Below are 22602 nucleotides of genomic sequence, written 5' to 3' on the forward strand. Positions count from 1 at the left end.
GTATATCCAGTTTAGTTACATGTGTCCAAAAATACTTATTTCCATGATGTCAGTTTTCTTTGAATTTATACCATGATCAGTGACGTTAACCTGCTATATATCCGGGTGAGTGAGTGAGGGTATACGTCGTCAATACCCCTACTCCTCTGAACCTGTAAGAAATAATGCTTCTAATCTTTCCACTGCACACGAACGGAGCCGTTTGAGGAGATTTTGTTTTCGTTGCGGCTCCATTAGATTTTAAAATTCTCCGATATTTTGTCATCAGTTTTTTTTTAAACATATATTGTAAGGTGCTTCCTATTTGTGGATTGAGGCACAGGTGTCGGTGCTCTGGTAAATGTTCTTCAATATATGAGCTAGCAAAAGGGAATTTTATCAAACTATTGATAGCGCAGAATAGGAAAATTCAGAGAGCCTTGTGTAAAGTCAAGGCGTCATGTTGGATCGTACACGCCATCAAAGATTTGGTCGGACGCGACATAACTGAAGTACAGAATGGTGAGCACTGTACTCATTCTTCTGTAAGTATTGCTTCTGTAAGTAGCTTCTGCCAGGTCTGCTGCAATTTTAAGCCACCGCGTAAGGATATACATGCAGATGTCTGACAACTTTGAAAAGGTAAACAACGACTTTCGAAGATGTATCTGTGGTATCTGTGGCGATGTTGAAACTATTCCTGGCCCTGTTGGTCACACTTCTGAAAAGTTTACGATGCTGCGAGAGTTGCTCGACAAAATTAAATCTGTGAAATTAAACGTCATGGAATTGAGAACTGAGACCATGAGTATGAATGACTTCTTAAAGGCACTCAGGTCAGATTTGGAAGATTTGAATTCAAATGTTGACATCATGCGGCTTAGATGATGTTGTGTCAAGGATTGGCAAACTAGAAGAAACACCAAAAGAGAACAGAACAGAACAACAGAAACAATAAAGAAAGGAAGAACAAACGGTTTGCATGGGGCGTTAGCTGATAGAACAAAATAATATGATCACTCATTACTAATAAATTTAACATTATCATCGAATACTATATCCAAGGACTTACATGTCATAAATTTCGAAAGCATGCTTGCCGTAAAAAGGCGACTATGCTTGTCGTAAGAGGCTACTAACGGGATCGTGTGGTCAGGATCGCTGACTTGGTTGAAGCATATCATCGATCCCAATTGCGTGATCACTGGATTGTCTGGTCCAGGCTCGATTATTTACAGACCGCCGTCATATAGCTGGTATATTGCTGAGTACAATCCGACCACAAAACAGCAAACAAACAAACCATAAATTTAGAAACGCATTGGCACAGTTTAGATACAGTTCCTATGGCAAAATAATTGAATCAGGAATGTTTACTAAAGAAAAGAGAGAAGATAGAATATGTGTTGTTTTTTTGTAAAGAGAACTGTATGGAAGATGAATATCATTTTATTTTGATCTGTAAAAGATATGATGATTTTAGAGCCCAATATATAGCATATAACATATTATACCTATGCTGCTAGATATACGATTAATGTATTATTATCGTCCATTGACGAATGCACTTTCAAAAACCTATCTCATATACTGAACCAGAAAGGAATTGAACTATATTTCGTATTTTTGTCTACAATAACTTAGGCGGTAAATCAGACAAGCGTGTAAGGGTATCAAACCAGCACAGTTAATTAAGCATTATCAAACGTTACAACCACATTCCTAAACACAGACAAAACGAACGTGCGTCGCACAAGTTGCATGTCGTATGCGTGAATGGTAGGATGACTAGTTATCATTGACGTCTATTGACACACGAGAAAACACCGTAAACACATTCTTTTTCACACGATTACCTTGAACACAAAATGTCAAGAATCCCCAATAATGTTCCTGACATCCATCGGAATGTTGCACTGAGGCATGCGTACTGCTGACTGCTAAGTTGGTGCGTATGTGAAGATATAAGACGTATGTGTACAACGTTCCAGGAAGCGTTACAACGCAACTGGAGTAACCACAAGTGGACGTTCACGTGTAACAACACCAACTCAAGACCGCTATTTTGTGACGTCACATTTACGCAATGCTTTTTTCCAGCAACTGTGTTACAACACAGACCACTCCAGAAACTCATACCAACAGAATCAGTGCTCAAATTGTCCACAATCGGCAGCGACAGCATGGTCTGAGGGCCAGGGAGCCATACGTTGGGCCAGTTCTTACCCAACGTCATCGACGTCAATGTGCAGAGTGGGCTTTTGCACAGCTTGAGCAAGGAGTGTACTTCAGTGAAGATTCCCGTTTTTCACTCTCCAGAAGTGACGGTCGACATCAGGTGTTCAGAAGGAGGAATGCACGTTATACTGACACTTGTGTTGCTGGGAGAGATCGTTTTGGAGGAGCTTGATCTGTAATGGTTTGGGCTGGAATTGCACAGGGACATCACGCTGCTCTTGTTCTTAATCGTGGAAATCTAAATGCGATGCGCTACAGTAACGAGATTCTTTCTGAGCATGTTGTCCTTTACCCAAACGCCAACGCTGACATGACGTTTCAGCGTGACATTGCAACAAGTCACACGGCACACATCACACGGGACTTTCTGCAGGCAAACCACGTGGATGTTATGCCTTGACCATCCAGACATACATCCAATTGAACCTTTGTGGGACGACGCCAAATTAAGCCTCAAAACATCCGGGAACTTGAGACTGCCTTGCTTTCAGAATTCCACAACAAGAACTATAGACATTGTTGACGTCAATCAGATGCCGATGCAGAGCTTTGATTGATGCTAACGGTGGCCAGACCTTCCACGAGATGGTAAAAAAACCACCCCAAGTAAACTGACTGATCCTCGCCTCTTCCACCTTGCCACGTTTCAGACGAAGAATGTTGCATTTATCGAGTCCAAAGGGCATGCCGATATCTGTGTTTCTTTGTGTGGAGCCAACTTTGGCAAAAAGTTCAAGGTCATCAATGCAAAGGAGGTGAGTGAGGGGATCTATACTGAAGAGATCAAGGTTGATAACCTTCCTCTTTGCTAAGCAAAAACCTAACTACTATTATTATTATTATCAATATCATTATCATTGCTATTATTATTTACAATAAAAGGTACATTATCTAATATAACTAAAAGTCTTAACATTTTTTATTTTTTTCTCAAGTAATCCATTAACTCATTTCAAGTAAAGTGTATAATAAATAGTGGACTTTTGCATTTTTATAAATACTGTGGAACATACACTCTCCGAAAATAGAAATACACAAGCTAACTTTCAAAATATTCAATTAAATGTGCAAATGACACAAGGAGGAAAGTTAGCCTGGTGTTAGTCACATGTTCTATAGACATAATGGTAATACTGATTGTCGAGTCACAGGACACGTTCGCCCAGGACGGGGTCGTTTCGATAAATCCTGGTGACCATCGTGTGCTGTTATCACTCATCTACACCCCCTCGGTACAGACTGAATAAGCCTATGGATTCTGTCCGGTGGAATTATCCATCTTCCAAGCAACACGTTGGCCAGTTGTGCAAGTGCCTGTGCCTTATTGTGACGTTAATATACACGTCTACCGAGTTCATCCCACAGATGCTCTATCAGGTTCAGATCCGGAGATCTGGAAGGCCAGGACATTGACGTTCGAATGATAAAGGTGGCCAAGAGTGACACGAACTGTGTGTCGTATTGCTGAATGGTAGCTGATATCATATCTTGCACAATCTTGACCATAGCAATTATTTTTTTTAATGTTAAGAGCAAACTATGATTACTTATGATCGAACCGTTTATGTGCAGCATCATACGCTGAAAATTAAGGAAAATGTTTACACAAGTACAAGTATACAAGACATTCCTTCATTTCCCTGGTGTTTGGACGGGGGAATCCTTCTCTTACATACATTGTAAACTCTTTTTTAAATACTGGTCTGCTCTTCTACACAGTGTAACCCAAACATAGACATGAAATTCGTGACTGGAGAAGTTTACAAGACAAGTAATCACGTCAATCTTCCTAAATGACAGTCGGAGATCAGTTAATTGTACGTGAATAATAATTTGCCTTGTACTTTTAGTTGAATACCAGATAAGATATCTTACAATATTATGAATATGAAAAGTGAATGTTTATATGTAAAAGGTTTCTAAGGGGCAACAGCTCGAAGGCCAAACTGAACGTGTTATTGTATGGTATAAGCCGTCATTCGTTTTCCTGTGTTGTTCATTATGAATGTTTCTCCGTTAAAAATATATCAGCGGGCCAAAACGCAATCCCCCAAGTAACTGATGGCAAATATACAGCTTCTATTGTAATAGTAGTAAAATTATACAATTTGTATGCACATGTATACATTCAATATACATCATTCAGTGAAATATCTAAAATTGCTTTTGTAAAACATGAATAGACCAACCAAGAAAGATATCGATGGAAAATTGATATCAAATGTCACCGCTGATACAGTTCAATTCATAGTAGAACTGTAGTACTTGATAATACTAAGTGCGTGACCATGTACATGTCCATTGAAGTAATGTACACACTAGTCAATTTGATCATAGTGAATACGCGATAATGTAGCTTGGCATCGACGATAAGCATGAGATCCTTATTTGTCATCGATTTATTCACATCGGACAATGAGGTATAAATAGCTGTACCAGAGGCAAGTTTGGACTGTTGGCTGAATAGAACAAGGACACACAAACGAGGGCACTGTCTAGTGTGCATTACCACCACACACATCGTCAAATCGAATCATTATATCATGCTCTAAATATCATAATATTCCATTTCAAATAATGGGAAATCAATGTCTAATGCAGTATATCTTTCTGCATTTTAAAATTATAACTGATTCAAATAAAAGAGTAACACCAGATAGTGATATAAACCGGTTTGACTGATACGATGATAAGTCAATTTTTACATTTTACGTATGAATTAATTAAACTGAAATAAGAAAAAAACCAATCATTTCAATCTGTTAGTGTGGGTATGTAACCAGAGACGGAACGTAAACCATTATGAAAAGTCAAGAGTCCATAGGGTTGAGACATGTGCACTATCTTACATACAAACTATCAACGCAAGTTACCAGATTATTAATTAATTCATTAATCAAACTATATATGTCATGAAATAAGAGTGAGTGAGTGAGTTAAATTTTACATCGCATCGGCAATATTTCAGCCATATAGCGATGAAAACTAGGTATTAAATCTAAAATATCTGTCAACAAAGGACAGTAAAATAGTAAGTTATATCACAGTTTTTTAATAAAACAAACAAGATCATAATTTCCTTTAAAACATATAGCAATAAGAGATTAAGTCCTATCAATTAAAACAAGGCTATAGACCACTAATAACAAAAGTTAGACCACCTTACTGGAGATCATGGGGACTTACAGTACCTATGCTTCCTGCATGACTCCCCAGCAGGATTTATGCCATCACTTTGGTCATAAAATAAGAAGTTTAATACCTCATTGTTGGAGGGTGTTGAATAATAAGGTACAATGAAAATCTTTCTATGTTCTGTGAAGTGTGTATAAGTAGTTAAGCGGTATATGCGTACACGGCATTCAAATGGGTTCAATGCTGAGCTCTTTGACTGGTTCATATTTCGATACATGTAATTGATATTCATAATGACTCCACAAAATCTACACAATGGCGACAAACACTGCACCAGCATCGCATTTTTGAACACGAGATACATTGATTATATTAAAAGATAAAACGTATCTAAATGGTAAGTTTGGAGGTAAAATAACATACACTTCGGACATGTTTCTTTTTATTTTATGACTATGCTTGTCGTAAAAGGCGACTAACAGTATCGGGTGGTCAGGTTCGCTGACTTGGTTGATGCGTGGATCGATGCTCATGATATCAATCACTGGATTGTCTTGTCCAGACTCGATTATTTACAGACCGCCGTCATATAGCTGGAATATTGCTGAGTGTGGCGTTAAACAACAAACTAACCAACCAACCACCTTTTATTTTACGTTTGGATAGATAAGGAGTCAGTTGTATCTGATGGGTGCAACTGGTGTCCCGTTTCAGATGGCTCAGTTTGCTAAGCACTCAAGATCACGACGGCAAGCAGCCCTCGGCTTGCTAGTCTTTCATACAGACCGTGAAGTATTTTGTCTCACGCTCCCTGAACCATAACCCCAATGCTATAACCCCAAATGAAGCAAGCCTAGATTTTCGTCAGGTTCAGAAATTTACATGTTACTGTGGCTCCTTTTCAATTTAAATATAGTTGCTCAATTTTATCGAAATAATATGATTTCAGAGACTAGGCGTTTGTCTAATTGTGAAATACAACTTTCCAAAACATCCCATGCCAACAGATTTCTTCAGACAAACTTTCTATATTCCTTTCGATGATATATCAAAGGACAATTAAGTTTTTTAAGAATATTCAGAGTGTCTATGTTAATCTAGCGGCTTGCTGAACATCTGGTGGATAGGTTTCATGTTATGTTATTCCAGAAAAGATCTTTCAATATCCTCTTTGCGCCAAACACATACTGATTAATAAAAGCAGTAATACTTCACATAAAATAACACTTTTTTAAACAAGCAGTTAGGAACTATACAAGTCCGTGGCTTTATTGACTGCAACAAATAACTAACTGCATTTAGTTTGATATGCGACCATTTCCATTCATATGTCCACATGTATACATCCGTTTGGTCTCCTGATCTATATCCGTGCTTTCCACTCTGTTTTCTTTGTGATATAGACTCGTGATTACATCACAACAGAAGGCCAGATCCAAATTCTAGTCGTGATTTCATGGTCTGTCTTAGATGGTGTGAAACCAAAATCGTAATATAGCTGAATATTGCTAAACGTGGTATTAACCAGATTACTCACACATTTACATTTATCTAACCTAAATCAGTTGTTTGTCAGACGATAACATATTCCAGATTTGGACAGAAAACGACAAATAATCGTCATCGTGGTGGGTCCTTCAATTGTTTAGGGCACAGTGAACCTTATTTGACATAAAACAAATGCAGCCACATAAAACGTCTGCCAGGATTATTCTGGCAATCAGTAATTGGTTACGCGGACATATTTGAGTATGAAACAACAGGGCATGACGATAGTGAACTGCTAACCACCTTCCTTTATTCCAATGCGGGTCAAAATAGTTACCGTGAACCCCATGCTTGTTCATGATGTCGTGTTATAGTTGCACTCTTGCTGACACTCTCTACCATTCATTGCACTAAACAGCTGCAAGTAAGCCGCTGAGTTGTCGTCTATTCTTAATGTGACTTAAATTTGACACTTCATTGGCAGTTCAAGATCCAAGACATGGTGTTAAATTTCACAATTCAAAAGATTTTCACTTTACGTTGTTCCTGATGTTGTTGCAGTGACATTGTTTTTTTCTGATTTTACTAATGTTACTTGTGTGTGTTATTCCTGTAACACGTGACCTTTCTTCAAAAATACAAATGGTAAGATCTGATTCATCTTGTATCAAAAACACGACTTTGAAATTGACAAATATATTTATGCGCTACAAAGTACCATGAGAACAAAACAATTCATATTAACATGCAAATGATCTGTATTTGTGTTGATACTTACTCCACACTTCTACCTCAGCAAAGTCTAGCACAGCCCCCTTTCCATCATAACTTGTTTCAGTGTAGACAGTCAAGTAGCGCCACGTTCCAGGACAGGTCACATTCAGTACGTCAGGGATTTCTGTACCGTCAGGACTTTCAGTAACTGTGTTACATAGACTTCCTTCTTTTGGGTCCGATGAATTCGTACCAGAGGTGTAGATTTGAAGGCCATTGCGTCGTGCCTTGTCTGAAAGGGAAGAAATGCTGAAATGATATCTATCTCTATTGATTCACGACATTATAGATATGCCTGAACAGCCTGGGCTTACAACTTCGTGATATGACAGACAGACAGACAGACAGAAGTTTATTCAATATTTTAGGCCGCACGACCTCTAGTACAAAAGTGCTTTTTGTATCAACATTGTACAGTCACGTGTAGGTAATAATAAGTTTACATCAAATATTAACGTCTAATTTCCAGAATCTTCTTCAGGAATATTGACAGAGATGATATTTTATTAGCATTTCGGGAGTTCAACAAATTTTGTATCAGTTGTTCATATTTGTACATAGTTGAAATCATAGGCAGGTATCTATTTCTAAGAAACTGATAATATTTACAAATGAGAAGTACATGAAACTCATCCTCAATATAGCCTTCATTGCAATAATGGCAAAAACTACTTTCTTGATCTTGTACATTTTTCTTTCTGAGATTATTAACATTAAAATTGTGTAATGATATACGTAATTTACACAAAGATCTCCTCAAAGTTCTATCCTGAAGTACAGATACATTTTTCAGGAATCAGAAATGATTTTATATTTGTATAATGGCATAAAAACCTTGAGGATGATACTTGACAGTGCCAATCTTGTGAAAATATATCAAGTAATCTTTCCTTAAGAATGAAGATAAATAATTTATCATTTCCAACATCTTGAAATATCCATGCAAGAGAAAAACCAGACATGCAAAGAATATTCCTGATATCAGACACCCATAAACAATATTTACCCTTTTCATCCAAGGCTTTTAACATATTATAACAACGAAGAGGAAATCTATTTGAATTCATACAAAGTAGCTTTATCCAATATTTAACTGCCCGTAGCTGGGATAAAACAAAAAGACTGGTACAACCAGTTTCTCCTAGAATGGCTTTGCTAGAGGCAAATTTACCGACAACTAAAAAACGTCTAAAGTACATGGCATGAATTGTTTTCTATGGAATCATTATGATGACATCCCCATATTTCTGAACCATACAGAAGAATCGGTGCTATTTTCTGTGAAAAATGTCCGAAACAACTCGGAAAGATATAAATTTGTTTTCTTTAAAAACTCTACAGACAGGAATCAAGGCTTTAGATGCTTGCAGAGCCAACTGCTTACATGCTGTTGACCATGCTAATCGAGAAGATACAGTCAATCCTAAATATTTATAATATGAAACAATATTGACTGTCTTATTACAATACGTCCATTTTTCAAATTTATTTAAAATACCACCTTTTCTGAACATTTGTCTTTATAAAATTTACTTCAAGGCCCAATTTCTCACAATATAGCTGAAGAACATTTAACTGTTTCTGGAGGCCACTAACTGAAAATGATAATAAAGCAATATCATCAGCAAATAGTAACAGCATTATATCAATTATATCTTGTGACACAAAGACTCCGTAATCACATTCATGATACATTTCAGTTACAAGTTCATTAATGAAAAATATTAATAGGACAGGGCTGAGTACAAAGCCCTGTCTTACACCAGCTGAAGTTCTGAAACATTCAGTGATTCCTTTATCTGTCTTGAGACATGCCTTAACTGATGAGTACATGCTCTGTAGAACGTTTGACAATTTGCCTGTTAATCCTTTAGTAATTAATAAAAACATCATGATATACAAGTGACCACGTGATATACAAGTATATGTAATGAATATAATAGGTCGATTGCGCCACACCATCTGTTTTGTATCAACTGTGATTTTTTCGAAACCTGGCTTCCAAAATGAAACAGTCAGTACCGTAATTATGAGCCTTTTTAAATGTGTATACTAACGGGGGAAAGTAAAAGTGCTTCATAAAAAGTTCAATAGCAATATGTATTTTTTATGAAATTTAATAATAGGTCATGATATTTGTCCATTAAGACATCTCCTCATCTTTGAGATCGTGATTCCACATCACCGCAGGCAAACCCAGCTTCGTGCAGATAACATCTAAGGTTCAAAAGACAAATCTGGGGCAGTATACTGTTCACAAATCAGTTCAGGTTTCATCTGGACAGCTCTGATGGTCCCGCAGGGGTCTACAGGCGTGCAGAACATTTTAGCGACGCTTGCGTTATTCAAAGTCGTCAGTTTGGGGGTGGGGGTGGGGGTGGGGGCTGGGGGTTAGAAGCGAAATGGTATGGGGTGGCATCGTAAATCATGGGAGAACACATAGCGAACGCAACCGGGACGACCTCTTACGGGATCATGTTCTACCCTTTGTGTCATCACTAATTTTCAGTGATCCATTTTCACCGCTATTTTGCCTTTTAGGACCCGCAACAATATAGATTTTACTGCGCTTTACTTTTTGTGAGTGAGTGAGTTGGGTGACAACAGCAATTTGCATGTAATCTAAAATCCTAAACAAGCTACAAACATCGTTTTACAGTTTACTGGAGGGATGGCGATATAATATATTTTTTGACAAAGTCGACAATTACAGTCGTTGACAGAATACGATACGTGAATTATTACCACTTTTACTGTTAGCCTGTGCTATTACTGACCACGATGTACACACAACTGCTGTATTACACCTTACATCTTTATCAACTGGGGCACTATTGAAATTGGCTTTGGTGATTATCAGATGAGAACATGTCCGATTTTAATAATGTTACGTTATGTATCCTCTCGAGTGGCGCGTTCCGTTTTACATTTTACAATTCAACGTTGCCACTGCTTCTCGTCTCTCTTGATTCAGATATTAAGTTTTAGGTTGTAATGATGTGTTACACATTAACATCTGGACCCGGTTGTATCAAACCTTAACGATACATTAACTTGTCATAAAACCTCCATTAATGAATGTGTCATTACATGCTGTTGTATCAAACTTTTAAAGAAGCCATCCGTACACAAACGGGTCATTAACCATACTGTCATTGAGCCAGACTTGATGCGTTGATAAAATGCATCCCAGGGTCCAATCAGATAACTTTATGTTTTGCACAGAAATGCTACCAAATACATAAAATACATTACAACATTTCAGAAGTGATGCATTTGGCAATAGTGACTTATCAAACTTTCGAGTCGAGTGAACTGCTACAACTCACACCTCCTGGTACATTACAGGAAGAAGAAGGTGCTTGTTTGCAAAAACTGAATTGTGGGAAAATATATTGCAATACTTTACTTTAATGCCACGTTAAAGGAAAGTTTTGTCTTACAGTGACATACTACAGTGACATACTATAATGCGTGGTCAAATGGAGAGAGTTGACAATATTTTGCACAACATGTACTAACTGGTTGCCGATGTATATATCAAATATATATCTGCCTTTAAAGAATGCTGTGGCAGTGTTTTTGTGAATGACGCATGTGTAGATCATTCTGATAAAACAATATCAAAACTCCAGGTCGTATTTTCATGGTGCCCTTGTCCTTCTTTCTCAAACTAACACACTTTCAAGACATACATCTCATCTTTTCACGTAAAAGGAGTACTAAATGATAACAAAGATTGAATATGAATCGATAAAAAGTCTAATAAGTATTGGATATTATTATTATATTACTGCTATAATGACATACCCTCACCACTCGGGTTTAAGGTGAACTTATGTAAATCTACTGAGGATTTCTGTCAGCTAGTATCTTGTAAGCAAAGCTTCTATTATGCAAGTATTGTACAACCAAGTTTCATGTATATATTATAACAACATCAACGTATACTATGACGGTCACAGTTAACATCCTGGTAAGGTGCAGTGGTATTCAGGAAGCAGCATATCAATCATGTAAAGCATGTAATACACTTACAGTCTGTCCTGAAGTAGATTGTAACCCGTGCTGCCTGTACGTATGTCTCCAGATCCACCTTCCACCAGGCGGTAGATTCATCAGCCTTGGTGTGGATTGAGTACCTCTCGTGGTTTGTAGTAGTCACTCCGTCTACAGCTTTATCAGCAGACTGTGAAGATTGGCGTGTTGTACTCATCCATGCTGGTTTGTTCTCGGCGACATTTTCTTTCACACCTGTATAACCGATATGTTTTCAAATATAAACTTACTAAAATGGGGTTTAACGTGGCGTCCAAGATCATTGTACTTATATAGTGCGTGCGTGCGTGCGTGGCTGCTTGTACTAGTCCGGACTGATACCATGCCGCAGTTTAACATGAATACTCCACTCAGACAGTACACTGACTGCAAGCCGACCAGTCCTTGTTTTTCCCCTTATGCTGAGCGTCACACAGGGTAACAACAAGTAATGTCTTTTGTATGACGCGGCCGGGGATCTAACTCTGGGTCTTCCGCTCTCCGCAGGGGGGGGGGCTTTCCCCCAACATATAGCTGACGTGACATGAAACACTTGCGTTAAACCAAAGAAAGCACGATAAACAAAGAAGGTGTTATTCTGATGTCAAAATAGCAATTAAAAAGTGTATATGTATTTAGAATTGTTCCAATGAAAGTTCTGATGGAAGTTAGAGATTGATGCAGACACATTAATTAGTTCTTAAGAACTAGGAAATATCTGTTATGGTACTCTGATGATACTTTTTGAAATAGATTGTTTTCTATGTTTCAATAAAATATATGAATATTTATATACACAAAACATATATTTGGGTGTGTTGGAGCTGCTTAAAACATTTATTTAGCGTAATGACTGTAAGTGCCTTTTGACACTGAATTTTACACGAATTGATAAGATTTGACATCATCTCTATACAAACTTAGGATACTCGACTATACTTCTTTTGCGAAATATAGTGTATCAAAATCAACTACCCACTGCAAATGATAAGTGGATACGGGTGGATCGGTGGATATAATGTGCCCGATCGTATATAATAATGAAAAAAGGAAATATTCCTTAAGTTGACCTTGGGTTGAGGCAGTAATGTCTTGTATGGATCTTTGAATGGTCATGACGGAAACCAAACTTGACTGAGGGTGAAATGATTGTAGTAAACATAAAAAATGTCACCAATGTATATTGTGTCAGTTTCATTAAAGATGATCCCACTTCTACGATGTATTCTACTAGCTGTATGTGAATACTGTGCAGAAAGTCAATTTTATGTAATGGAGATGCACGTGCATTTGTCGCTGTGAACGAATCATTCAAAAGATAAGGTGAAACTTGTTAATGATGACTTTTTCTTTTGCAGAAGCAGATTATCCGATTTTTTTTATTGAAGTATGATTAATCTGTTGTATATTTCGGTGGCAGTGATTCGGAACTTTTTGAGGCATCACGAAGAGGCCAAGGAAGGGTAAGAAAATACAAGGCACTTTAACTGCGCCCCTCCACTAAACGAAGGACAATGTTTGGTGTGCTAAGACTGCTGTAGGAAAACATACTCTGATGTCCACGTTATCCAAGTTCTGCACAGAGGTGATGATTTTTTTTCAAGGTTATTCGGTAATCAATTTTTGCGGGCGAAGGAAGACTAACATTCAGTCCAAGATATATTTTTTAAATTTAAAAGGTAGAAGATCATATGAACGGATGGAAACAATATTAATTTGAAAGCAATAATTTCTATATATCAGTAATATAACTGATACAAGTATAAGTTCAAATTGCATGGATGTATAGAGCTTATTTAGTTGTGAAATATATTAGTTTGATTTATAGCGGGACGATTTTGTTGTTCATTATTGTGTATTTGCTGTTAGTATGTCATATGTTACCACCGTATATGCTCTTATGGAGAGCGATGATTGTCGGTGAAGTGTTCCTGGGGCACCAGGAACATTGGTTGCAGTGTCTCTGCAGAGGAGAACAGTATATGCATAGAAAATGGATGGAACCAGTATGTTTTATGTATCGTATTCTGGTCCCCCATCTCTCTTTGTTAGTATGGTTCTGTATATAATACAGGCTTGGTTAACTCTCTACGTGGTGGCAAGACTGGCAGATGGATTTAGCATCGCTTTTAACAGTAGTTCACGGCCTGTCAGTTTGATGTGGAAGGAAAGTCCGTAACCCAACAAAGACTGGTGTTGACAAACCATTGATCATAATTGGGGCGCACCTGGGATGAGAACCCAGGACCTACGATGCCCGATCACGGGTATGGTGCTGACTGACAAAGAGTTATAACCCGTGCTCGCAGTGTGGATATCGATTTCCTAACTGCATCCATGTGAATGTAACAATGTGCATGCTCTGGGTCCAGTAAGCAGTGAAGGTGTAGGTGATAATAAAGGCTAGGTATCACTGAATATACACAGGCAGCCACTGTAACCTAATATATATATACATATACATATACATATATATACGCCACTACAAACAACGTCGGTGTGTTTTGGGTTCATTGCTTTCACTTTAAATAACTGTGATTCATTTTCAGATATGTATTAATCGATATCCAACTTCGATGTTGTTTAGCAAATTTGTGACGGGTGCCCCCGGTGGGGTAGGATACGCTCATCTTTTTACGAACACCCGCCATCATCACTATTTGATAGTGATTCAAAAACACATATTCATAATATACTAAGAGTCGGAATCGTACAATCCCCTCTGCTCTTGTACCATGACAGAATCGTTGTACATCATTATAAGAGAGCACAACAACATTTGCCACAGGGGACTGCAACAAGTGAATGCACGTCTGTCCATGCTTGATAAACCCATCGTCATGGTGTGATCTTTGATGTCAGTCAGAGTCAGATCAGCAGGGCATGGAGTCAATACCCGATGTTTGGATCCGCTATCAAAGCAGCATGCAGGTGACAGACAGCGGGAAGGCCTCACAGCTTCGTGACTGCCACCACAATAAGAAATGACCTGCAAGACGTCAGTGGCGTTAACGTCTCCACTTATTGTCGTCTCGGTCTCGGAGGGCATGCATTCGCGTGCCACTGACCCGACATGTCACAACAGATCAGGCCTGGGCTCCAGTTGGTTTCAGTGATGTCATGAGTGAGTGAGTGTGTGATTGAGCATGTTTATCTTTGCCTGAACAGTGTTTACGATGTCACTGAGTGTCAGCCAGATGCGGGAGGAAAGCCAGAAGTGATGTAGGTACAAAACAAGCAACATAAATAATCAGGGCGAACCGGGAATTCGAACTAACGATCATATGTTTCTGGAGTTAACGCATGAGCCTTCGGATACCTGTATTAAATCTAATAGAAATGCAAAAAGTTTTCCCTTGCTATGAAATTCGTTTCGTGTATAGAAAAAAACGACACCGACAATAAGGATGTATGAAATAACGTCTAAAGCAACAATGAAAGAACTGTTTTGATTATGAGAAAAGCAGCCCCAGGGCCCTTGCGAGTTTGGTTTCAGAACAACTGGAGCTAACAAAAGACAACTGGGGTATAGACAAACAGATTAAAACCATGTCTTCGTGTGCGTAGTTTAATTCACTTAGTACCCATGCGCACCATCAATCAAAAAGGGCGACCATGTAACAATGCGACATCAGCAATATCTTGCTTTGTCGCAATGTCGCGTTGTGGCGCATTTTAGATGGGGCGACAATTCGACAATGCGACAACGCGATATATTTTAACCTGAACAAAAGTCGCGATCTCGCATTGTCGACCTTTGGTAAAATAAAAAAAATATTATTCAAAGCGCTACAATGCGACCATGCGACACATGGCCATAATGACGCATTGTCGCGCTTTGTTTAATTTTGCAACTGTTTGATTGTTCTTATAAGGACGACGACGCGACAATGTCCCTTCCATAGTCTCCCGCTGAAGTGCATTAACCTGCCATGGGCCCTGAAGCGACTCTGTCCTACTGAACTGCATAACGATGTCCCGCTTTGTCAGGTTTACACACACGTGTGTGAAGGGGTGTGATACAGCTCCTCAACAAATTAAACACTGAAGTATGTTTGAACAAAATCCTAATACATATGAGTGTGTTTATGTGTGTACAATGGCTGTTACAAGGGACAGAATAAACAGTCAGGTTTTGCTTCAAGTTTACTTAAGGCAATGGCTCGTTTGTTTATTGATAACATATTTTCTTAGGGTGTGTTGAACGTGGGCATGTTTACGGCAAACGGTATCTTTTGTTTATTGTACATAGCTTTCCTTCCCCACAAACATGCAAATTGTGACCATGCATCAGACACCAAAGTCCTGTTTCCTTCTTATCTGAATTACACTGCTGTGAAGTGACTTTTGTCACACAAAATTTACATTTCAACTTGCCCTTTCTACGCACAGACGTATTCACGCGTAACGGTAATCCGCGTACGAGTATTCTACACGGCTGGGATCCACACAATAACAAGCCTGTTGATTCAACCGTGACAGTCATTCAGGAAGTAATGTCGGGCGGCGAGACGCGGCCAGTCAACCTTTCCCACTATCGACGCGAGGAAACATTAAAGGCTAGATTTGTGTTAAACTAGTGATGATAGGGTCTAAATGTGTGTGTATCTCGGCTACAGTGCTCCCGTCAGGCCACAATGGTCGCGTTAGTGATACAATGAATGTACATGCTTGGATGTCATATGGGGGAGGGATAATAGGGTTTAGCCTCGCGCGCCAGATTATTGTACTTATATAACGACGTGCATGCACCTGTGAGTGGGGGTTGGTGCTGGCAATCATCCGGGCTGATGCCGATTAATAGTGCTATCCCACTTATATACCATGCCGCAGTTTAACACGAATATCCCACTCAGACACACTATACTGACTACGAACCGACCAGTCTTTGTTTTAGCCCCTTAATGCCGATCGCAAGACAGGGTAGCAACAAGTGCCATCTTTGAACGAATATTGTTCAGTAATTTTTGAATATCTAGAAAAATTCCCTGGATCTTATAATTTTGTTTGAAATTTTCAAAACTAAGAAAACCGTTGTTGTCGCAAAGGTCTCTAACACTCTGAACACCTTGATTAAACCAGTTTTTTTATAATATAAGATGATTTAAAAAAATGGTTCAGCCAGAGTGGTTGATTCAGAATGTGGTCTAAATCATATTCATACAAACTAATTTTTTGGTAAAATATCTTCCAAGCAGACAATACATTTCTCCAAAAAGGGCTGTCATGTTTAGATAAACATTCTACAGCATTAGAACCCAGTTTGAAAAGATGTTTTAGAGGGAAGATTGTTATAGAATCTTCATACCTTTTTATATACTTTTTTAATGAAGATAGTTTGAGAGCATTGATAAAACATTCAATATCTATCATCCTTAAACCTCCATCTTCATAATAATATGCATAGTTGTCTTGTTCTTGATTAGCTGTATCTCTATGTCACAAATCCAGAAACAGAATATTGAAAATAGACTTATTTACACTAAATTGCAGAGAACCTCCGCAGAGATGGGGGCCTCCTGAACAGTGTCATCCGTGGGAAGTCCTTGAAAGGTGCCACGTCCGTTACCAAAAATTCTATCTGGTATCGAGGGCAACAGTACCTGCTACAACGGAAGACTTAACGGGTGGAATTGTAGACATGGCTGTCCAATCAACGTCAGCATCGGCATCGGAGAAGAAAGATTCGAAAGTTAATCTGCCTGATACAACAGTTGTGTCTTTGGCCTTCAAGAGTAAAATGCTTAATTGTTTCTTGTTTATTTTATTTCACTTGTTAACAATTCCGAAGTGATGTTTTTTAATTTTATTCACTTGAAAAGTAATGCGTTGCGTTTTGGCTATTCAACGATGATTTAACTGCTTTCGTTCCTGTACTATCGGTTGAAAACTATTGGATGTTGAACATTAGTTGACTACTTTTGGAGGATGTTCAGCCATAATGTTGTTTATTGGAGGTAATTATAATGACATCACATGGCACAAACATATCCACGTGACTTTAAACATTATGATATAATAGATGGCACAGGGATGTTGAGCAAAAGTACACAGCACACACTTGCTGCTGTATGTTAACCGCCTTTACAGTGTACGTCCACAGCACAAGCTCAAACAAGCAATCAAGATTAGAATAAACATTCTTAATAAGTTTCTTTATCAATGTTATCCACGAAAGACCATAAAAAATACTTACAAAATATTTCATGCTATGATTATATATTTTTTGTAGGAATCATTTGATGACAACTTCAGAGAGTCAAAGTTACGCGACAAACGTTTATGATATATTTAGAATCGTAAAATGGACGAGATATTTCTTATGACTATGGAAAGTGGTTTGTCTTTTTCAATTATCGAGAAAGAGAAGATGAGTTAGTATGGTTTAACGCCGCTTTTAGCAATATTCCAGCAATATCACGGCGGGGGACACCAGAAATGGGCTTCACACATTGTACCCATAATGGGAATCGAACCCGGGTCTTCGGCGTGACGAGCGAACTCTTTAACCACAAGACTACCCGACCGCCCCTCGAGACAGATAGAAACGAATATTATCACCATTTGATTCGGTGCACGAGTTCTTTTTTCGAATTAGTCATTCCATAAGGTGACTTCTTGAGTCCTGTTGAATGATGGTTTCATACCATCACTGCACCGATGTTGAAACCATCTTCCACCATTTTAAATACAATTGTGTCCTGAACTAATCTATCCTTTTTCTAAACCTAATAGAATGCATAGAAGATAGATGGAACCGGTATGTTTTATGTATTGTATTCTGGCCTCCCGTCTCTCTTTGTTGGTATGGTTCTGTATATAATACAGGTGTGGATCGGTTAACATCGCTTTGAACAGTAGTTCACAGTAGTTCACGGCCTGTCAGTTTGATGAGGAAGAAAAGTCCATAACCCAACAAGGACAGGGTGTTGACAAACCATTGATCATAATTGGGGCGAATCTAGGATGAGAACCCAGGACCTACGATGCCCGATCACGGGTATGGTGCTGACTGACAAAGAGTAATAGTCAGGGCCACCCGTGCTCAATATGTGGATATCGCAACTGGATCCATGTCAAGTTACCACTTAGCATGATTTGGCTCAGTTATCAGTGAAGGCATAGGTGATAATGGGGGCTGGGTATCATTGAATACACACAGACAGCCACTGTAACACAATATAGATACGCCGCTACAAACAACGTCGGTGTGCTTGGGGTTCATTGCTTTCACTTAAAATACTTGTGATTCATTTTCAGAAATGTATTATTCCAACTTTGATATTGTTCAGCAAATTTGTGACGGGTGCCACCGGTAGGGTAGGATACGCTCATTTTTTACGAACACCCGCAATCATCACTATTTGATAGTGATTCATAAACACATATTCATAATATAGTCGGAATCGTACTCTTGTACCATGACAGAATCGTACCCCTCTGCTCTTGTACCATGACAGAATCGTTGCACATCATTATCAGAGAGCACAACAACATTTGCCACAGGGGACTGCAACAAGTAAATGCACGTTTGCCCATGCTTGAAACTGGATGAACACATCGTCATGTTGTGATGTCTTTGATGTCAGTCAGAGTCAGAAAAGCAGGGCATGAAAACGGCGCGATGTTTGGATCTGCTATCAAAGCAGCATGCAGGTGATAGACAGCGAGAAGGCCTCAAAGCTTCGTGACTGCCAGCACAATAAGAAATGACCTGCAAGACGCCAGTGGCGTTAACGTCTCTACTTCGTGTATAATCGTCTCTGTCAAGGTTGGTCTCCGGTCACGGAGGGCAAGCATTCGAATCTCACTGACCCGACATGTCACAACAGACCAGGATTGGGCTACAGTTCGTTTCAGTGATGAATACTAAGCTCTTTAGGCGTCGTTTCGTCCAAAAGAATGTCATGAATGAGTGAGTGTGTGATTGAGTATTGTTTAACTTTGTCTGAACAGTTTTTACGATGTCACTGAGTGTCAGCCAGATGCGGGAGGAAAGCCGGAAGTGAGGTAGGTACAAAACAAGCAACATAAATAATCATGGCGAACCGGGAATTCGAACTAACGATCATATGTTTCTGAAGTTAACGCATATCCGTGAGCCCTCATGGATTTGATAAGTTGACGGATACCGGAATTAAATTTAATAGAAATGCAAAGAGTTTTTTTCTTGCTGTGAAATTCGTTTCGTGTATAGAAAAAACCCGTCACCGACAATAAGGATGTATGAAATAACGTCTAAAGCAACAATGAAAGAACTGTTTTGATTATTAGAAAAGCAGCTCCAGGGCCCTTGCGAGTTTGGTTTCAGAACAACTGGAGCTAACAAAAGACAACTGGGGTATAGACAAAAAGAGTAAAACCATGTCTTCGTGTGCGTAGATTAATTCACTTAGTACCCATGCGCACCAATAATCAAAAAGGGCGACCATGTAACAATGCAACATCAGTAATATCAGGCTTTGTCGCAATGTCGCGGTGTGGCGCATTTTAGATGTGGCGACAATTCGACAATGCGACAACGCGATATATTTTAACCTGAACAAAAGTCGCGATCTCGCATTGTCGACCTTTGGTAAAAATAAAAAAAGGTTACTCAAAGCGCTACAATGCGACCATGCGACAATGCGACACATGGTCATAATGACGCATTGTCGCGCTTTGTTTAATTTTGCAACTGTTTGATTGTTCTTATAAGGACGACGCCGCGACAATGTCCCTTCCATAGTCTCTCGCTGAAGTGCATTAATCTGTCATGGGCCCTGAAGCGACTCTGTCCTACTGAACTGCATAACGATGTCCCGCTTTGTCAGGTTTACACACACGTGTGTGAAGGGGTGTGATACAGCTCCTCAACAAATTAAACACTGAAGTATGTTTGAACAAAATCCGAATACATATGAGTTAGTTTATGTGTGTACAATGGCTGTTACAAGGGACAGAATAAACAGTCAGGTCTTGCTTTAAGTTTACTTAAGGCAATGGCTCGTTTGTTTATTGATAACATATTTTCTTAGGGTGTGTTGAACGTGGGCATGTTTACGGCAAACGGTATCTTTTGTTTATTGTACATAGTTTTCCTTCCCAACAAACATGCAAATTGTGACTATGCATCAGACACCAAAGTCCTGTGCCCTTCTTATCTGAATTACATTGCTTCATAAATAGTTAACAACACTTGAAGCTGTTCCAATATATTTCTCCCATGTATAGTATAACAATATAACAGTGTTGGATTCAGGGTATAACGCGGCAGTTTTGGGGGGCAGGTGTCGGGGGAGTGTTGGCCACACACATTTTGTTTAACATTTGATGACATTTTGACATTTAGTATGCATTGCCATGTTGATAAAGTAAATAAAATAAAAGTTAACATACAGTGTTTGTGATTTTTTTTAAGCTTTTGGGTGCACACCACGCACCCATATACCCCACTATCCGAATCATGGATCCTCCCCTGATATAACGTAATCTATATACAATTCGGAATGTCAGTTGTGTCGTTTGCACTTGAATAATACAAGCGGCAAACTTGTTTTTTCCAGTTTGAAGACTTTGTGATAGAGACACATTGATCTTTACAGGTCAGCGTGTCTCCATTACAAACCTGATACAAAGCAGTTCACGAATGATCAGTTGGTAATCTATACCCAGTTGAAACCCTGTGACCTGTTCTGTGAAGTGACTTTTGTCACACAAAATATGCATTTCAACTTGCCCTTTCTACGCACAGACGTATCCACGCGTGACGGCAATCCGAGAATTAGTATCACGACTGGTATCCACACAATAACAAGCCTGTTGATTCAACCGTGACAGTCATTCAGGAAGTTATATCGGGTGGCGAGACGCGGCCAGTCAACCTTTCCCACTATCGACGCGAGGAAACATTAAAGGCTAGATTTGTGTTAAACTAGTGATGACAGGGTCTAAATGTGTGTGTATCTCGGCTACAGTGCTCCCGTCAGGCCACAGTGATCGCGTTAGTGATACAATGAATGTACATGCTTGGATGTCATATAGGGGAGGGGTAATAGGGTTTAGCCTCGCGCGCCAGATTATTGTACTTATATAACGACGTGCATGCACCTGTGAGTGGGGGTTGGTGCTGGCAATCATCCGGGCTGATGCCGATTAACAGTGCTATCCCACTTATATACTATGCCGCAGTTTAACACGAATATCCCACTCAGACACACTATACTGACTACGAACCGACCAGTCTTTGTTTTAGCCCCTTAATGCCGATCGCAAGACAGGGTAGCAACAAGTGCCATCTTTGAACATCTTTTGGTATGACGCGGCCGGGGATCGAACCTCGGATCTTTCGCTCTCCGGGCGGACGCTCTACCACTAGACCACGGAGGCACGTAAAGCATATTAGGATGACATTCCACCATTGCATACTTCATTACCATGTATGATATGATTATATTGTAACAGTAAACAAATTATACACTTTTGTCAATTGTCTATTTGGCGACATTTGAGTATATTGAGAGAATTCGCTGGTATAATTTTCCTAATATATGACACAAGGTGATTTCAGGTACCAGTTCAACAATGACAATGTTGTCTGATATACCATTCGGTACACGTGTCTCAACGATTGTGTAAAAATAGAACTCATTAATGTACAATGATACTCAAATATCCTGTGATCAATCTCATGTAGGTAACGAATGAACTTACCTGCTGCGAGACTCAGACTGGCCACCCAAAACACAACCCTGGCCCACACCGCCATTCTGACACTCTGGCGCACAAACCAGGAAGTATATTACGTTTCTATTTAGATCTGTTCATTGTGAACCACCAAGAAGTGAATTCTGTTGAACGAATGTGACTGATATTTATGACACCATGGGTCTCACATGACACACAAACTATCTATTGACATTTGATGTGCCCAAATAGCCGAAACGACATGCTCAGTAAAATGAACAAAAA

General features: G+C 39.1%; 1 protein-coding gene across 1 annotated transcript in view; it reads right to left on the bottom strand.

Moving 5' to 3' along the window:
- The window catches only part of LOC139478510 (uncharacterized), a 46979-nt gene extending 24580 nt beyond the window's left edge, over nt 1-22399 (bottom strand). Inside the window, exons 1-4 of the mRNA XM_071261000.1 lie at nt 22345-22399; nt 15267-15293; nt 11653-11868; nt 7619-7846 (exon numbers count right to left, since the gene is read on the bottom strand). Of these exons, the coding sequence (XP_071117101.1) occupies nt 7619-7846; nt 11653-11868; nt 15267-15293; nt 22345-22399 (526 nt within the window). The remainder of the gene's footprint in view (nt 1-7618; nt 7847-11652; nt 11869-15266; nt 15294-22344) is intronic.
- Between the last annotated feature and the right edge of the window lie 203 nt (nt 22400-22602).

Source organism: Haliotis cracherodii, unplaced genomic scaffold (assembly GCF_022045235.1).
Source record: "Haliotis cracherodii isolate W230 unplaced genomic scaffold, xgHalCrac1.p SCAF_4, whole genome shotgun sequence".
Classification (NCBI taxonomy): Eukaryota; Metazoa; Mollusca; class Gastropoda; order Lepetellida; family Haliotidae; genus Haliotis; species Haliotis cracherodii.